The sequence below is a fragment of the Callorhinchus milii genome, unplaced genomic scaffold (assembly GCF_018977255.1).
Source record: "Callorhinchus milii isolate IMCB2004 unplaced genomic scaffold, IMCB_Cmil_1.0 Scaffold5, whole genome shotgun sequence".
Lineage (NCBI taxonomy): Eukaryota > Metazoa > Chordata > Chondrichthyes > Chimaeriformes > Callorhinchidae > Callorhinchus > Callorhinchus milii.
In genome coordinates, this window is record NW_024704746.1 from 20,084,134 (window position 1) to 20,100,806 (window position 16,673).

The 16,673-nt window shown below is 38.2% G+C and overlaps 1 protein-coding gene across 3 annotated transcripts in view; it reads left to right on the plus strand.

Annotated features, from left to right (window-relative positions):
• The window catches only part of szt2 (SZT2 subunit of KICSTOR complex), a 73,054-nt gene that overhangs the window by 8,543 nt on the left and 47,838 nt on the right, over positions 1-16,673 (plus strand). For all 3 annotated transcript variants that reach the window (XM_007887076.2, XM_042334975.1, XM_042334976.1), the window contains exons 13-38: positions 35-187; positions 815-929; positions 1,306-1,511; positions 2,048-2,284; positions 2,632-2,710; positions 2,982-3,067; positions 3,598-3,766; positions 4,169-4,283; positions 4,428-4,541; positions 5,017-5,217; positions 5,705-5,811; positions 6,215-6,350; positions 6,773-7,123; positions 7,610-7,814; positions 8,444-8,491; positions 9,781-9,908; positions 10,702-10,963; positions 11,292-11,454; positions 11,848-11,940; positions 12,175-12,256; positions 13,069-13,368; positions 13,625-13,760; positions 13,857-13,973; positions 14,797-14,875; positions 15,672-15,857; positions 16,221-16,529. In XM_007887076.2, the coding sequence (XP_007885267.2) occupies positions 35-187; positions 815-929; positions 1,306-1,511; positions 2,048-2,284; positions 2,632-2,710; positions 2,982-3,067; positions 3,598-3,766; positions 4,169-4,283; positions 4,428-4,541; positions 5,017-5,217; positions 5,705-5,811; positions 6,215-6,350; positions 6,773-7,123; positions 7,610-7,814; positions 8,444-8,491; positions 9,781-9,908; positions 10,702-10,963; positions 11,292-11,454; positions 11,848-11,940; positions 12,175-12,256; positions 13,069-13,368; positions 13,625-13,760; positions 13,857-13,973; positions 14,797-14,875; positions 15,672-15,857; positions 16,221-16,529 (4,177 nt within the window). The remainder of the gene's footprint in view (positions 1-34; positions 188-814; positions 930-1,305; positions 1,512-2,047; positions 2,285-2,631; positions 2,711-2,981; positions 3,068-3,597; positions 3,767-4,168; positions 4,284-4,427; positions 4,542-5,016; positions 5,218-5,704; positions 5,812-6,214; positions 6,351-6,772; positions 7,124-7,609; positions 7,815-8,443; positions 8,492-9,780; positions 9,909-10,701; positions 10,964-11,291; positions 11,455-11,847; positions 11,941-12,174; positions 12,257-13,068; positions 13,369-13,624; positions 13,761-13,856; positions 13,974-14,796; positions 14,876-15,671; positions 15,858-16,220; positions 16,530-16,673) is intronic.

Below are 16,673 nucleotides of genomic sequence, written 5' to 3' on the forward strand. Positions count from 1 at the left end.
AAGTAATATTTTTTTATATCTCACTCTTCTGTAGTCCATTGCCAAAGCACATCCACACAACAGGGAGTAATGGCCGATACAGTACCATCCAGTGTCGCATCTCTCTTTCTGCATTAACTTCTCTCCTACGAGACTGGAGCAGCTTTGTGTTAGTCGAAGGATATTCCTATGTTAAACTCCTTTACAAGTAAGAATTCATTTTTATTTAGTTTTTATCCAGTTTGGAACCTAGTGAGCCAAGTCTTTGATTGTTTTATCTTTGGAGTAAAGTTTAAAGTTACTGCAAGGTGGAGTATCTTATTGTGTCCTCGAATTATCGGTGCACAAAAAAACCTACCGACACTCAGTTTATTTGACATAGCAATAAGTTGTGAAATGAAATAACTATAAACACCCCTGCTTGCTAAATGCCGTGAGATTTGTGATGCAACTAATTACAAAATTGTTGTCTGAGTTGTCGAATTTGCTTTTATTTGTTCCTTTGGAGTAATTCCTGGTATTAAGAGACTGGTGTGGCAATTGAGGGGAATGGGGGTAATGAGTATATAATAATAATAATCCTTGCATTTGATATAGCGCCTTATCACATCTTCAAGACATCTCAAAGTGCTTCACAGAATATACTGTAAAGTGAAGTGACTGTATATTTTGTGAATGACTAGAGGAGGAGAGATTAAGAGAAATTAAACAATCTTCTATAAAAACTGTTTTTGAGGGATGCGTCCAGTGAAATGCTGAAACGTTGTTTTGGTACTTCGAGCTACATAGATGTGTACCATGCAGTGCGATCAAATATTTGTGTATCCATTTTCAGTGGTCTGGATCAACCTCCTTCCTCTTTTTACCTTGTACGGATTATTTCCAAAGCTCCATGCATGGTCCTTCGTTTGGGATTTCCTATTGGAACACAAGCACAGGCAAGAAATAAGGTATGGATTTTAGGAGCAAAGAGCTGTGTTATTGGTTTAGGCTCTGGAAACCCCTTGGGTTTGTTAATGCTGATGATAACTTAATATTACTGTGGTATTGAAATTTATAAATCCCCTAGTGCTTGAGGGAAGGTTACTAGAATTGTCAACTTAAAAAAGCTAGAACAAGTATCCTTCAAACTAATGTTAATGAAGAATATAAAGTTTAATGTGAGGCTAATTAAGAGTAGAAATAACTGGAAGCGGCAGAGGAAATTTCGGCAGGAATAAAGTACTGAGAATGATTACGGATAGTTGAGGTATGAGTGGCATTCATTTCTCAAACAATAACACTGATGCAACTTTGTAATAACAACTTTGTGGTTGTGTTGACTAGATTGTGGACGGGCTGCGAGATCAGATTCTCTCACTACGTTTTCCACAGCGGGTACAGAGCAAAGAAGCAACGCCAAAAATCAAGAGGAAACTCCTGGGAAATGGCTCCCCTTCAAAGTCTCCCCCGCTTCCTACCACACAACTGGCTCTCTCTGACCGTCCTTGTGTTGTTATACTGAAAAAACCATTGGAAAAGCTGCTCATTAGGTATTGGTCTGTGAACATAAATGGGGAAACTTGCTGTGAAGTCACAAACTTTTCTACTGCAGACATGAGTCAGTGTAACTGCATAGCATTGTTTCAATACCAAAATATGTGGGTTTGATACAAGGCCATGACCTATTGTAACTGTAGGGGAGGGGAAAGAAAGGAGAAGTAATCACATCTGCAAAACTAAAAATAATCACTAACTTTTTTTAAAAAATTTGCTTGTTGCAATGGAAATTCATTTCCTGCAGAACAACAGTTCTGTATTCAGATGCAACCATTCTATTTAGAGAGCAGAACAAGGCTCAATGTACAACATGTATAATATTAGGAGGACTATAATTTTTTTAAGCATTATAATACCCATGATATCCTTGCCTCTGGGATTTGTATTGTTTTTGGTCCTTTGGGTCTGTATTGTTTTCCACCCTCAGCATAGAAGCTGAACAGAGAAATCAGTGTATGAAAGCTCATTAAGACAAGATTTTCAAACATTGTCATTACCCACTGACCTGCTATTTCTCTTTGGTCTCTAGGTATGAGAAGCTCCCCTCAGACTATCGAATTCCCTTTATCTTGAACCTGGAGAGTTTTGGACATTCAGCATCTATGCCAGGATCCACTACCATGACAGCCAATCGCACAGCCTCCTCTACCCTCGCTTCCCTTTCTCGTTACTTCTACCATCAGCGCTGGGTATGGTCTGTGCAGTCCAGTCTGGGTCCATCAGTGCCCATCACTTCAGTGGCACAGATATTGTCTACTCTCACAGAGTAAGGAAATTAGTACTTATTTAGTGTATGGAGAAATGTAACCATGAATTTATCTACTTAGAAACCAATTGTCGCATCTAGTTTTATAAAAGGATGCAGGTGCTTTGAAAGGGTGCCAGATTCAACTGAGAATCTCCCAGCTCAGTAGAATTGCAATCTGAAGTTAAAGAAAACTTTTGAAATACGTTCTGTATCTAAACACAAATCTCACAATAAAATCTACAAGTAATTAATGTGATTTTTCATTCACCTACATGATAACATTTGATTAATGCCACTTGTTTTTTGTCACGGACCTGTTTGTAGTCCACATCCTAACTCTTTGTCTCCTCTGGTCTTTTCCGTAGAGTTCGTCTGTCAGAAGGGTTCCATTTTGCAGCTACTGGAGATGGCATTGTCACTATGGTTATCGAGCTCCCCATAAAGGTAGGATCCAGAGGCTCCTCGGAGTGCTGGGTAATGCAGTTGCTCTTTGTTGAAATCTCGTTTGATAATTGTTTAGTTTTTGGTTCTGATTAGTCATAGGACATGATTCCAAAATGGCTATCACTCAAAATCTGTCAGCATGAAATCTATGTTTCAAAACTACTTTTGAAACTGAATTCTGTCTTATTGTTGTTTATTTGTATTTGTTTTATTTCTGGCTTGTTTCATGTTTTGTTGGGGTTTTTCACTTATGCTGGTTTGTTGGATACAGGGAAATTGCGATGAAGATGAGGAGATCCATACATGCCTAGTCCAGTATATCATCTTCCCACCTCACTCTACATCCACTAAAGACAGGTAAAGCTCCCATAGGTACCACTGTCCCATCATCTTTGCAGAACGCCTTTGAGCGTCGATTTATTAAGGCATCTGGCTAGTAAATTAGGCGAACTGATTTTTAAAATACTGATGTTTTATCTTTTTGAATATTATTGTGGCTATTTAATTAGAATGAGGACTTCACATATCCTTGTTGCACTTTTTACTGCCTGCCTCTTTCACCTCCTCAACAATATGCACTTTCCCAAAGAGAGCAGATATTGGAGTCTAAAGAACTCTACCCGGGTCCCGCCTGTACAATCGCTGATAAAATCACCTGTGACATAAACAGTGGTTTTCCACAGATATCCCGAAGCCTTACAAGTGTTTAGCTATATATATCCTATTGGAGCTAAAATCTTGTCATTTTGCACTGAATTCACATAAATTCAGCCAGTAGTTGCTGTTTATTTCTTGATTCTATACCTCATTCTCTTTCTTCCCTCACATTCCACTCATTCCTCTATATAGGCATACAGATAAGTGCTCATATCTGCATTGTTTCACAGTTTCTCCACGGACGACGACAATGACACAGAAGTGGAGGCAATCGAACTTGATACTGAGTTGAACTTGGTGACTGAATGCTGGGTGGAGCCTCAGTGTGGCCATGTGGTCACCTCTGCTGAAAGTCGGAAACATTTGAATGGATTGTCATATTTAGACATCCCAAAAGCAGTAAGTCACGTATTTTACCTGATCATTAGGGCCATTTTCACATGTAAGGATTATGAAATAGAAAATCTACCTGCAAATATAGTACACAGCACTTAAAAGCTGACCCCTGTGTTTTGTATACAGGTTAGAAGCTGCATGTAGAGGGAAATGTGTTGAGACCCACATTCTGAGGCATAAATTGCTTATTACCTCCAGGAGTGTTCTTGGAGTTGCTGCGGGTAAACATGGGAAATGCTATAAGCTATATATTAATTGAATTCTTAAGTACATTGCAGACTAAAGCACTATTTATTTTCAGTGAAAGGAAATGCTTTTTCTTTTTTGTTAAGTTGCTCTGCAAGAAGTTGGTTATTTATGGTATTCTAGCAAATGCAACTTGTTTTTCATGATGTCTGTCCATAGATGTATCCACGAGACCATGTCTGTATATCTACCATGTTGGCTTTTGAACATTTAAACCAACTTTGTCAGAATAAAGACTACATCTTGCCAATCTGGGGACCAAGGAGCACAGAAGGTATGGGTCAAAGGATATGGAAACTGAGAGTGACTATGAAAAGGTTAAACTATCACAACCAGACTGCATTCTTTTCTTTTACTCAAATACTTCCTCTACCTCACCCAGTTTGATAATTGTCCTTTTTTGATTCAATTCAAACAGGAGATTATGATGGGGACAATGATTTCATCCGAATGATACCTTTCCAGTTCGATCTGATGAAGCTTTTACCAAAGTGCCAGCAAATCGAGCTGTTTTTCCACACTTTTAGTAAAGGTAAGGCTTCAGTCATGTTCTGTTTCTGAAATTAGGACGCCACAATATCCATAGTGTAGATGGAGTGTAATTAGATGGGAAATGCTGCTTAGTAGAGTGTAATTATATTCAGAATAATGTCAGACACACTATTTTACAGGGTAATCCAAGATACAGTTAGAATTTGATATCCTGGCATTTTATAGTCCATATGAGAGATTCACATGGTTACTTATTCACTTTTCAAAAAAAAACTATCCAATAGCGAAATTATTCTTTTCCAAAGTAACATTAATACAGTTATAAACTCCTGACCCTAAATATGTAATAAACGCATTGTTTAAGGTGCAAGCATTACCAGTATAGTTGCTCTGCAGATGTGTGTCCATATCTGGCTACACGTTAATTTCGGCCCCAACTGTAATATATTAAGAAAATGGTTTACCTTGTAGATTATTGTGAGTCTTATTGTCCACTCTTTGTTTCATTTTTCCAGCAGAGGATGACGGGAGTACAGACGAAACTTCCTCTTTACCCAATGAGATTTTATTAAACCTCTTCCACAGCTGTCTACAACAGGACCTCAGTGACCGGGAATTGTCATTAGCTGATTCTGATCATCTAACTTTGATGGAACAAATTGTGCAGCGTGATCGGGATGGCCACCCTATCCCTTTCGTACTACCAGTTGTAAAAGGTAAAAAAGAACAAAGTCTTAACGGAGGTAACTGCCTCTCAGTAACGGATTGAATTATTAGAACTTCGATCAGTTTGCATGACCTGTTTTAGAATTTTTTTTAAATCCTCTTGCTCCTTCACCTAAACTTGTGCATTTCTGCACAATAAAAAAGGTAAATCTCTATTCCTTACATTTTATTTAATATCATTATGATTTGTTGTTGGCTAACCAAAGAAACCTTTTTCTCCTGCGTGCATGGCTCTAGGCCACTATAATTTAGAGGAGCCAAAAATGGGTTTTGGAGTCGTTGTAAATGTTTGTTATTATTAATATTAAATGCTTGATGCGCTGTCCTGGTCATGGAAAATTCTTATTTGCGACCTTTTGATTTAATTCAGTTCCACGTTTATCTTTCCTTATTGGTTCCTAAAACTGGTATTTTGTTCTATAAAACAGTCAGCAAAACGATATCTGTGTTGAGTGTGGTTTTTCTTTTCTCTTGTAGAAGAGCCAGTGAAAGTGACCAAGAAGCCGGAGAGACCAGATACCATGATGTCCTTACATACTCTTGGGAGCAACAAAGAAGTCATGGGGTCAACCAGCACCTTGCAAGTAAATGGGATTCAAATTGTGTGAAAGGGTCAAAGAGATTCTCATTGCTGAGCGGACATAGTTGAGTGACATTAGTACAGATATTGGATATTTGTACTCCCTAAATCTGTGGTGACCAAGTGAAGGACTAGCAGTAGATTGAATTTACCTCATTTCTGATGTTCTTTAACAATAATAATATAATAATTCTTGCATTTGATACAGAGCCTTATCACGTCTTTGAGGCGTCTCAAAGCGCTTCACAGAATATACTGTAAAGTGAATTGACTGTATATTTTGTGAGCAAAATGCGGCTGCTAATTGCGCACAACAGTATCCCACAAACAGTCGTGGACTGAGTGACCAAATTATTATTATTATTATTAACAAACATGCAAGTCAGTTTTTAACTTTGTTTGGTTAGAGTGTAGGTAATGCTGAGATGACTGAGGAGACTGTAATCCCACCCGAGAGTGAGAGCGTGCCACAGTGGAGATGTTATGCCAAGTCGATGAATTCACAGCAAATCTTTCTCACTTTCCTGCCAGCTACTTTTGCAGGTAAACGATGTATGAGAATTCTCATTTCTAAATCATACCTGCAGTGTTTCAAGATTTTCTTTATGTCCTTCTTTACGTAAATGATGGCATATGAATGCAAGTTGTTGTTTCTAAAATATCCTTCCATATAGGATGGTGATTTAAGTCACTTTGCTGCCTGAAACTCCTCTCTGCCAGGCTTATCCAAGTACAAATGTGGCAGGTGCGACCCTCTGGTTGTAATTATTAATAACTTCTTTTCATTTGAAAATTGCTGATGGCTCTTTACTGAGTCTGGAGTCTCAAAATGGCAATTTTTCAACATTTATTTGCTTGTATAGTTTTGGGAGTCGGTGGAAAGCAGTTTTACATTGAAAGTGCTTCCAACTACACATTATTTGTTTTTAAGGATATTGCATGTGGCCTTTCTTCTTTTCCGTTAGATGTGCAACAACTGATGGTTCCTCCAATTGACAGAAGTGCAAAGCATGATAGACCAGGGGAGGAGGTTCTCCAAGTAGAACTAACAGAGTCAGTGTTGAGCGAGTGCGCCAGATCATTCAGTGCAGCGTCAGCCGAACAGAAATCTGATGTGTCTACTGTTGGAGAAGTAATTGAAAGTGATGTTGGTCAAACTTTGAAGAATTGTGGCACTCGAGGAAGTTTCGTGCCATCATTGCATTCCCCAGGACTCGAAAATCATTCCCCCAGACCCACCCCACTGTCACCAACTCTGGCAGATAGTGAAACGTCTCTAGCTGACCTTGAAAATGGGAAACTCCAACTCAGTGCAGGTATGGACTACTCTCATCTGCAGCTTTTTTTTCTTGAATGCAAGACATTTATTAACCTTGTACAATAGTTCAAACTTCCCGGACTAATAATAGGCAGTAGAAATAGGAGGCCTTTATTTTATCAAACTGGACCTGGATTGAAATCCAATGGTAGAATGACTCTACGAATTCGACTAAACGACCCATTTCCTTAGCATTTTTTTCCTGAAGCACAAAGTTTTTTTCTCTCTTCATCTGCTGAAGATACTTTGATGCTGGGATTGTTTGGGTACCAATTGCTTTCCTAGGCTTCTTCCTCCAAGGTATGGTGTGAGCCCAGTGTTTTGATGTAACTGTTAAAGTGTCTGTAAGGAGTATTATTTCAACCATTCTAATTGTTGTAATCTGAGTGTATCCTTTTGGTACATGTTAGTCTTTTTAAAGAATGCCCTCCACAAATGCTTTTTTGTCACCAATTGCCTACAAAACCTGTTTGTGTTCCTTCAGAAATGATAAAGGAACGAGTGGAGTTCAGTTTACCTCCAAAGAAAGATTTTCACATCACATTCAGCCAAAGGACATCTCAGATCGACCCCTCTGATGTCAACCGTCTTCACTGTCCGGTTTACGTATATAATTGTTCTCTGGACTCGTTGAGAGAGCAGCTTGTGAATCCTTGTGCTGATCGACCTACTCGGGACTTGTATTTCAGGTGGGAAACCGTTCTATCCTTGTTTGCGTATACACTCAGTTCAGAGAGATGACACGGATATAGACTAATTACAAAAACACATTTAAAGCGCACGACAATCTACTCATCCATCTGATAGATTATTTACTTATAAATATACAGTGTATATACAGTGTTAATGAACTGATTCACTTTAGCACAAAATATGTGGAGAAACTTCATATGAGAATTTTCCATTTATATGACACATAAGCTATTTGAAACCTAGAATCTAATTACATAGATTCTTCTTGGAATGCTTAAATCTACCTGGACTAACAAGCTAATTCAGGGAGGAGCACATTTAATCGCTTGAAAAGTAAATAAAAACGTTCACTGAAAGAGCTCGGGCAGAGGGATATGTGTGCTTGGCCCCTGGGATGTGATGGAATTATACATTGAGTTATATATTTTTGTGTGAGTAGAGTTCTCTTCCTTCCTGGTTACTGATTAGGTTATGAGCTTATAACTTGTAAGAAGGTTTTCCTTTTTGCAGATAATGCAAATTCAGCTCTGTTTGTGTGTGTGTGTGTGCATGCGTTCGTGTGTGCATTTGCCTCAGGAGGTACTGACTGGAATGTGTATTTTTTTCCCCCCTTTTGAACAAGTAGATTTCAAGACAATGTTTCCTGGGAAATGTGTCCGGATTTGAAAAACAGGTAGCAAAGCCATCAGCTCAAGCCTTGATTTGCACTGGCTGCTTGCTGGGCCTGCTTAACAGTTTGGGTTAAGGGATTCATTCCTGCTTTAAATTTGGGTATTTACTATTGAGTGATGACTTGCATGCAACTGCCCTATTATAACCAACACAATATTTATATGCAGCTGCGCTCAGTTTTATTTTCTCATTTATTCTGCACTGATCTCTCAGGCACCATGCTCAGGTTAAAGAAAAGGTGGGGAGGAAGCTTGGTTCTCAGTCTTTGTCAGTGTTGCTCTACCATCTGCTTGTTGGGTGGTGCTTGAGCGTGGATTGCAGTGACTCTTCTATCCATTTTTGCTGAGCTCCCTGGGGCTTAGTACAAAATGGATTTCCATTTCACCTTTCTTGGTTCTGTATATGCAACAAATGGCAGAGATGCTGCTTTTATCATCTCCTTATGCAGATGTTATTAATGGGAGAATAACTGGTATTGAACATTCCCTTTTGTTTTGCGCACAAAATACACAGTCACTGCACTTTACAGGATATTCTGTGAAGTGCTTTGAGACGTCTCGATGACGTGATAAGGCGCTATATTAAATGCAAGTATTATTATTGTCTTTGGGGTGGCTTGATATTACTGTTGCCAGACGTGTTCAGTGATCATCTTTTTTAAAAGTCCAAGATCAACCAAAGAATGGGATTAGGAATCCAGCTGATGAAACTATTATCTTTTTCAAAGTATAAAGAGGGAATATCTAATATGTGGTTTACATTTATTAGTTCCTAACAAATTCAACAGTAATTACCTGGAAATGCCAGACGTGAACTCCTGAGAGTGTTCTCAATGCTGAATCCCGCACAATTTTGACTCAAATTCTGGCTTTTTACAAAATATAATCGGAGGGAATCTGTCGAGTACACATGGGTAATTTCTATTTAATACTTAAGGGTTTCTAAATTTAAGTCACATTTTACACCCATTAAATAGCAGGTTTGCGTGCTGATGCTCATCCCAGTAGAAGTAGTTATGCATATGTGACATCTATTGGCTATTAATAATGAGTTACAATTCTTTTTCTTGTTGTTACAATAGTTTTGTTGCTTTATAGAGTTGTATTGCTTCATTTTATTTCAACTTTTCCTGATTTCCTTGGTTTAAAACCATGCTCGTTGGTTCCAGGATCAGTGCTTTGGTGATGGGGACTGAATTGGATCCATATCATAATGGACTGGAGCATTAACATTTGCTGGCTTGCTACTTACAGTATATGCTGATATCTCTTCTGGTGCTTTTGGTTTTAGGTCACTCTCTCATGAACGGCCAGCAAACTCCCCCTGGATCGATCCAATATCCCGTCACCATAAGAACAAAGAGCTTTCCAATTATTGCAGCTTGCTGCAGGAACATTACCACCAGTGTTATGCAAAAGGTACATGGTGACAGTGATTAACAGGCTCACTGCAAGAGTATAGCGTAAAACCTAATCAGTGATAACAGTTAGTGGAGGTCCATGGGGAGAAATTAAATGTTCAATAATTTGTCCAGTGAACATTTGCCATTTGTGATTTAATGTTTGTGCCCGATTTTGCACCTCCCAATATTAGCTTTATATTCTTTCATATTTATTGGCTTATATAAGTATAAGTGAGTGTCTTTGCTTGTATTTAGAAGAGTTGGAAAGTTGATCTGTCTTTGAGAACAGTCTGATAAGTTGGAGGACTCATGTACCTCATCTCAAAGAATCCTAACACTTGAATCCAGTTGTCATGAAATATTCTGAAATTCCCAGCCTACTCATACATGACCTTATTTGTATGAAGTTTATTTATAGAAGGTTAGATTCATTTTAAGTAAAAGAGATAAACTGATCAGCTTCAGGGGGTTGTATATTTCTGGGGGGAAGTTGCACCTGGGTTTAGATTTAGCTGCTATATAAATGCATGTTTGTATTATTGTTGTACTCTTATTTTAGAGTGACTAGAATTTGGCAGATCTTAAAAATACAGTCTTAGTTTTGAGCCAATTCTCTCCAATTCTTTTAACAACTACAGAAAATGGACTTAACTTCAGACCGAATTCAACAATTTGCCAAATTCTGGATGCTCAGACTGCTATGTAAATCAAATAAATCTAGATCCAGGTGTAATTTTTCCCCGTCTGTGTAAAGTGGGAAAAGTTTGTTTTGAATCTCGCTTTTTTTAAGATGTGTTTTTCTTTTAAAGGTGTGTTTAGGAGTTTGCAGCAATCTTATTATATCAGCTCCCAGGACCTCTTAACAGCCATGGACTACTGTGAGGAGTCGCTGCAGGAGATTGACATCACCAATTTCCTGCAGACACTGTGTGGACATATTCGTTCATTCCGTGAGAGTCATGACCTGCAACTTTGGAACGATCATGAGTCTAACCCAACTACATTTGTCATTAGAGGAGCAGATCGTGAGAATGAGAGGGTTCAGAGGGGCATTCTAGCTTCCACTTCAAGGTGAGAGACCAAGAGGGAACAGAAAATGTCTTAGCATGCATTTCAAGCTAAGAAGGTGAGGTAGATTAGAGAGTGAGCAATGTGGTTTGTGCACATTGTAACATAAACATGATTTTTGGGTGCAATTGATACTGGGCTTAGCCTGGGCTACCTGTTTCATATACTTTTACTCCTGAGAGCAAATCAATGGTATCAGTGCACTGTATAATATTTTCTCTATTCTCTCCAGTCCACCATCAAAAGACAACTTTTCCCTTAGTCCCCATTATTGTTAAATATCAGTGTTGTCATTCCTGGTCTTCTGAAAGTGTTCTTGTTGTGCTACCAGCATAGAAACTGAAGACTTTGGCGAGCATGATTTGAAGAGTGTGGCATCTCCAGTGATTCAGGAAGAAGTAAAAGTGAAGAAAAACTATCCGGAATTCCATCTCTCACTTCTGCAGTCCAGCCAGCAGTGTGAGGTTTACCCTAACCTTCACAAAATCATTCAGGTATTGCATATACTGCCTAGTTAGGAAAATGATTGTAAACAACAATTGTGTTAAAAGATGATGGTCGTACAGTGCATCATGTGGGAGCAGAATATATTGCAGATGATGAAATGCACCATTCAAATGTAGAGGATCTAATATGCAGCATTTTTTTAATGGGCTCCTTAAAATTATAAGCGTTCATTGTAGTAAGTCTGTAAAATAACCTACATTTCTAAGTTGGGGTCATTTTTTAATATAAGAACAACAACAACTTGAATTTATATAGCGCCCTTCACGCTGGACGGCATCTCGGAGCGCTTCACAGAATATACTGTAAAGTGAATTGACTATATTTTGTGGGTGAAAATATACACCTGGATTCAGTGCTTTGTTTGAAACCTGTTTATTTAGGACAAGTTTCTGGAGATTTGTCGACAATATTTCAAGACCGTGCCTTCAAACCCCTACTATTTCTTCTACTGTCCAACTTCAGCTAAGAAAGAGGTAAGTTTGCAGCAATCTCCAAAGCATATGCTGCCATATGCGATTCATGTTATAGCATAATGATTCCATGCACACTTTCGGCCATGTGCCAATATATTTGCACCCTGCAGATGCACCTTGAGATTATGGGTAAACTAACAATATACTGTGGAAATTAGGCCTCTTTCAAAAGGGGATTTGTGATGCTGTCAACCAGCGTGAACTTTCTTTCAAAATTATTTCTGCAATCGATAGGAAGAAATTCTTCAAGAAGAAGGAGAACGAAAACGGAATGAAGACAATGATCTATCCGAGTTGGAGGTTACAGGAGAAGAGGGTAAGGAATCTTTGCTACTTGGTGTTGTATAATTTGCAACCGTTGGTTGGATTTTGAAAGTTAGCACAAGAAATATTAATCCATTCATATGTTAAGGTTTAGTGGGTTTTATGTATATCTTTTACATTTTGTGATTTCTCAACTAATGTGACATGTCAGAATTTGATTTATGATAGATCCTGCCTTTCCTGAAAAAATGTTACTGTCCTCTCTTCAAAATGCATGCTTTTTTTCTCCAACACATTTGATGTCAAATGGATTCAATAATTAGAACCTTTTTGTAAAGCCACGGTGATGGCCACAAACTTTAATAACAGAAAAAGTTGGTTTATAAGATCAATTGTGAGATGATTATAGACTCAGTCCAAGTTATAACGAATATAATTCATTGGAGAAAACAAACTTGAAAGAAATGTTGATTTACTTTGATTTCCCAACAAAGCAAAGACTGAGAGCTTGACTGTTACCAAACCAAAGAGTGTATATAAACACACTGTATGTTTATGTAACTATCTATCTTTCTTTGGACTTTTGAAGAATCAGAAAGACTTCACTTTGTTGGACTGGCTTGGATTACGTTTAAAGAATAGTTTCTGAATAATGCCATCTAGTTTTCCCCCACCCCCTCCCAAGTGTTTTATTAAGATTGCCTGAGTGTTTGGTAACTGAAAACTAAAGCTAGCTTCTCAAACATTGAACTAATACAAAATCATTTCATTATCTTTTGAATTTTTAAGCTTTTGAACTCTTTATTGGGTAAGCTTCCTTCCGATATTAAAATGATTATAACTTTTATTCCTGAAACCCAATAGGCAATACGTCTGGATGCTGTGTTGTGACTGAGAGCGATCCAGATCTAGAAGTAGAATATCGGGAAAAACTATCTGACAAGGATTGCCTGGATGCAGACTCTCTCTCCGATACTAACACTGTGAACAGGGATGATGATTCATTCAGTGTTCTTGGGGGAGATTCTTTAAATGAACAAGACTTTGCTGATCAGGAAATGCCGCCACTATTTATCCACCTTACCTGCTCACTCAGTGGGAAGAAACCCCATGGGTCCCTGCCAGTGGAGTCTATACCAGTGGAGTCACTACCCACATGTCTTGGTAAGTGAAAATTCCAACTGAAAAAGCTGGATGAGATTCTTTTTATAAGTTTTCTTGTTTAAAACATTTGTTTCCATATATTGCATGATGTTTCCGGCGGATGAGTTTGAATCAATTTGCAGGCTGGCAGAATTTTGCTTCTCTGTCAGAGAATGAGTTGCCTGTTTTACTGCTATTGAGTGCCATCATCTAGTGTGTTTGCTACACAATCTCAAGACCAAGTGAACTGAAATAAAAAAAATAACTTTTTTTTTAGGTGAAATTATTGGCTGCCTGCAGAATTATCCCGTCAGATCTGTTGATCTAAATGACCTGGTTATCACTCTGGACATATTTGTACTGACTCTTCCTTTAGAGATTGAGGATATGACCTCTCAAATAACACATCACAGGTAGGTCAATGTCTCAAGTCTCTAGGGCAGTCAATACTGAAATCTCCGCTTAAGCTATTGTGGCTTACACCTGACAAATTTTCCCACCCTCTCTAGATACACCTCTGACAGTAGCACCTCTATGAATCGGTCGCCTGGACAACCGTCATCATACCGCTCCGACGATGACATCATGCAGAATCTGGATCGCATTGCCTCAACTACAGATGAGAGGTACTGTGTGCCAACGGCTCATTTTAACATGAATTATTTGGTTGCAGGTGTTACTTAGTGAGTAATCCAAAACAGAGGTGCACAGTTCAGGAAATCTTATCAGGGATTTGCATGATTTACTGTTAATCTACGAACGAATAAACAGATTAATGTGGTGGTGGGTCATTAGCGGAGCTCCTTTGGCAATAATATAAACCTAATGAGGCCTTCAATATTATTACAATTACATAGAGTACTCTAAAAGCAAGCCTGTTTAAGAATCTCTCGTTTTCAACTGCACCAGCAGAAAAGATGCTTGCATACATCTTGTTTTAAAACAAAAGGAAGTTAGCAGATTGAATTCTGTGTGCTTTCAAAAATGCTAGCTGACCCTGTTGTGCAATATGTTCTTTAGAAGTTGTAACAAAAGACACTACCACAGCACTGTCACTGTTATAGCTATTGTTTTTTCCCCACCTTCAACAGCCCCAATCCCCAAAAATAGTTGCTCACATGTGATGTGATTTACATTTAAGATAAAGACTGATGAAGACAAAACCCAAACTGGGAAAGGTGACTTTATCAAATTAAACAATTGGTATTTTTCTCCCATATACCTTACCCTTCTCTGAAGCAGTGATATTTAGAATGACTATGTTAATAACAACCTATTTGACTTAAAATAAATGCATTACGAAGGGAGTGAAAGGTGTACAAGATACAAGGTACACATATGTACAGGATTGTTCTCTATTAAGATTAATCTATTTTGTTATTCTTATTTCTAATTTGTTGAAGTGGTGTCTTGTCCCCTTTCCCTGAAGGTTTGTATTGTATATTTTAGGATTTCAGAAGCACTATCTGATCCACTGTCCAAACTGCCTACTCTGCACAAACAGGCTGTCCTGGCTACAATGGATGAGGTAATGTACTGAAATAAGAGTCATTGTGTTAAATACTTTGCTTGATCCCTAGTCTTTGTCTGTTCAAGGTGTAGTAACAACCTATTTGGCTTCAAATAAATGCATTTAGAAGGGGGTGAAAGGTGTACAAGATAGGTACACATATGTACAGGATTGTTTGATTATTGTGCAACCATCAAATTATGAGCAATTTAATAGGGTTTCAGTCTCTTCCATTTTATTTCTATACAAATGTAATTTTGTTGTTGTCAAAATCTGTACTGAATGTCCTCATAGGTTTCTACCCAACTACTCTTTTATTTAAACAAAATCATGATAGTAATGATCTTTAAAGTTTGATGCTCAAAATCCTGCCAGGTTACCATCAACTGAATGGTTTCTCTCATCTCTCAGCTGTTGTAACAATGAGCGACTAATTTAAATTGGTTCTAGATTTAACACACATGGCAGAAGCTCTTCGAAGTCTGTAAAGATTATTTTTTTTTGTAATGAACCCTTTTAAAACATAATTGATCAGCTCCACCTGTAAGTCCCTGACTTTTCCAGGTTTCAAACAAAAAGAAAATAAGCCATCAAAATTGCAGCAGGCATGCTTTTTAAACCTGCTTATTAAGGTTTGGTGTTCCAATCCGTTTTGCCACAGAGTGTAGTATAATGGTTTATTCATATGATTTTTTAACATGAAGTTTTATTTCACTGTATGTTACAAGGAAGTAGCAGACTTGGTATGTTCTAAACTAACCTCTGTTCTTAATCAGCATCTCCATTCTCCTAATTTTTGCTGCCTGTTCCTTAGATTCACTGGCTCCTGGAAGATGAGATTGTTTCTGCCCTGCGCCATTCAACAAATATTACTTTGGCCACTCTTACGAAAATTTCTGACCACGTGTACAGGTCAAAGGGCAGGCCACGATGCCATAGTGAAGTTGTTCCTTTACAGTTTGTTTTCGGTCCAGACCAGTCGCTGGAGAAATTTAAAGAGGTGAGAAACATCGATCTAAGCAGCAACGAATGTAAATGGGCTTAGGTTTAGGTACTGTTTTACAAGCAACAAATCTAGAATAACTGAGAATTTGGACTCGTATGTATTATGCTCATTATTCAGTTCTCTTACTTCTATTAAAATTGTTTGACAATTCTTAGTCCATTGTTCAAGTTTCTGGTTGGTCCGACTGCTTCAGTAAATAACACTATCGCATTTAAGTTGATCAAAATCGATGTGCTCATTGTCTTAGTAACAGAGTCATTGATATCAGATCAGAGACAAAAGTGGATAGATGGAGAACTGATCAATTGCCTTGTGATTTTGTTCTGAAGGCGACTTGTTTTTTCTTTCTATTTGAAGGAGTTCAAGCGAATGAATCTTCCAGGGTATCTCCTGAATGATGAAGAAGATAACTTCTACTATGTGTCTGTGAGCCGCCTGCATGCCCATAGAATAGAAACAGCACAGAAACTATCCACGAAGCTGGTGCAGGACAGACTGGAAACTGAGTTTGTGACCGTGGCTGCCCAATCCGATGAGAGTGCGGATGCCGAAGTAGCTCTGATCTGCCGTCAACGTCAAGAAAGTGGCAACAAACAAATTAGCACTTGTGAAGCGACTGTGACGTCATTAGGGAATGAAGGAGAGCAAAATGAAGAGAAATCCCAGGTAACTGAGCTCTGTGTATAAGTGGGGGAGAGCAACATGATTACATGGTTACAAAATGTTTAACCAGTGCTGAAATACATTTTATTGATGTGTTGTGTTTTCCTTCCTCTCATGAACCTTTTGACTTCTGACTCAGGAGAGGCC